A 2,287-nucleotide genomic window follows, 5' to 3' on the forward strand; every position below is an offset into this window, starting at 1 on the left:
ATGTCTTAGTCTAATAAGACTTTTGAAAGTGGATTCTTAAACCTTAAGTAACATTTTTCTAGCAGCATGTTTAGGTAATGGTGGTATCAAATCAGCAATCCTCCACTTTTAGCCCCCGAGTTAGATGAGATTGTATCCAAAAAAGAAAGGAAAACTCAGGCACGTTGGTTTTCAAGCCGAATTCAAAGTAGATCAACACGAGAATATTTGTTGAAAACTTTCTTTCATTTTACTTCCTTTTGATAACATACACAAGAATAAACAATGATTTTAATTTAAGGTCTCCAAGGAAATCCTCCAACAATTCATAGCTAACAATACATTAATTTAAGTTGCGATAACTTCGTTATTGTATATCTTTTTCTACCTTTATTTGATTAATAGCACATGGCTGAACAATCATATTTTCTACCTTTTCACTCAATTGGAATCCCTAGGAATACTGTGGAGGACAACAGTCTCGATGGTTAGGCCTGGTCCAAAGCCAAACAAGACGCCCCAATCCAATCCTTCACCTGTTGTTGTTTTTTGTTCCTTCAACGATTTCTTTCTCATCTCGTCCATAATAAATAAGACACAAGCACTTGACATGTTCCCATATTCACTTAGAACATGTCTTGTTGCTTTAAGTTTTTGTTTATCCAAACTCAATTTTGCTTCAACTGCATTAAGAATAGCCGGGCCACCTGGATGAGCAATCCAAAATAAGGAATTCCAATCGTTGATTCCAATTGGGTCAAAAGCCTGATTCAAACATTTCTCTATATTTTCGGAGATCAAAGTTGGCACATTAGGCCATAAATGAAAGGTGAGACCCACTTCACGTAAGTTGCCTGCAATAGCACCTTGGGTATTGGGGATGAATGTTTGGGCCGCCGAGACTAGCTGGAAGAGTGGTCGTTCAATCGAGAGATCTGGATCTGATCCAACAATTACAGTTGCAGAACCATCACCAAAAAGGGCTTGGCCAACTAAAGAGTCCAAAGCAGTTTCAGAAGGCCCACGGAATGTAACAACGGTGATCTCAGAGCACACCACGAGAACCCGTGCTCCTGCATTATTCTCAGCAAGATCCTTAGCGGTTCGAAGGACAGTTCCACCTGCATAGCACCCTTGATGGTACAACATTACTCTTCTGACTGATGTTTCAAGGCCTAGGAGATTAGCGAGTTTATAGTCAGCACCGGGCATTTCTACACCTGAAGTTGTACAAAATACAAGATGGGTAATCTTGGATTTGGGTTGACCCCACTCTTTAAGAGCCTTCAATGCCGCTTCCTTACCAAGCTTGGGTACCTCAGCAGTAATAATCTCTTGACGTATGTTAAGAGATGGAGCCATATAAGCACCAATGTTTGGGTGCTCCTCAAGCATTTCTTCGGTCAAATGACTATAACGCTTCTTGATCATTGATTTATCACCTGTATATAAATTATTAATAATACTAATATGTTAGCTCAAGGAACCAGTTTGATTGTTCAAGATGATCAACATTGTTCAAGTGAGTATATGGATACACAATTATATGTATGAAAAGGATGTTAAAATTAGACTTACAAATGCGGTTGAACTTCTTCTTGAGCTCGGTCATGTGCTCGCTCTTAGTGACCCGAAAATAGTAATCAGCGAAATCAGACTGGTACAGACAGTTGTCCGGGGTAGCTGTGCCAATGGCTAGAACGGTGGCCGGACCCTTGGCACGCTGAGCATTTCTAATTTCCTCCACAGACGCCATTGATAGTAGGATGACTGCTGAAATCGAAGCTTAAAAGTTGAAGAAGGAAAGAGAAGTGAATGTTTCGGAGCAGAGTGCTTGGAGCTGGCTGGAAAAAGTTGTGTCTTGAGGTTGGTATTTATAATCATAAGGAATGCTGTGTTTCACCAACTCTCATCCACTTGGACGCTATTGAAATTGAATGGTGTCCTGCCCAGTCAATGGATACTTGATGATACATGAAAGGGCAGGGACTTGCATGTAGGTAGGCGTGCATTTGAATAATCCATGCTGCAGTGACATGGGTTTTGATCATTTCCAACTTGGTAGGCTTCGGTTTTCATTCTTTAGATCTTTCTCTATAACTCTAATCCTTTTGTCTTTAGCCCACGTAAGGTTGTTGGAAGCTTACCCTCTTGTCTTTAGCCCACGTAAGGTGGTTGGAAGCTTACCCTCTTTGACTCGAAGTTGGTAGGACCACTTCCATATCCCCCGAATGCTGTAATTTGACCATGGAGTTGGGCTTCTTGACTTGCAATAATAAAAGACCCAAATCTTTCACATGCTGAGCTA

General features: G+C 40.8%; 1 protein-coding gene across 1 annotated transcript; it reads right to left on the minus strand.

Annotated features, from left to right (window-relative positions):
• Positions 1-248: 248 nt before the first annotated feature.
• On the minus strand, positions 249-1,839 carry LOC100853820 (stilbene synthase 4-like). Its single transcript, NM_001405100.1, is given in 2 exon segments — positions 249-1,421; positions 1,558-1,839. Coding segments are annotated over 2 exon segments (1,179 nt in total). The 5' UTR covers positions 1,736-1,839; the 3' UTR covers positions 249-420.
• Positions 1,840-2,287: the final 448 nt, after the last annotated feature.

The sequence above is a fragment of the Vitis vinifera genome, chromosome 16 (genome assembly GCF_030704535.1).
Source record: "Vitis vinifera cultivar Pinot Noir 40024 chromosome 16, ASM3070453v1".
Lineage (NCBI taxonomy): Eukaryota > Viridiplantae > Streptophyta > Magnoliopsida > Vitales > Vitaceae > Vitis > Vitis vinifera.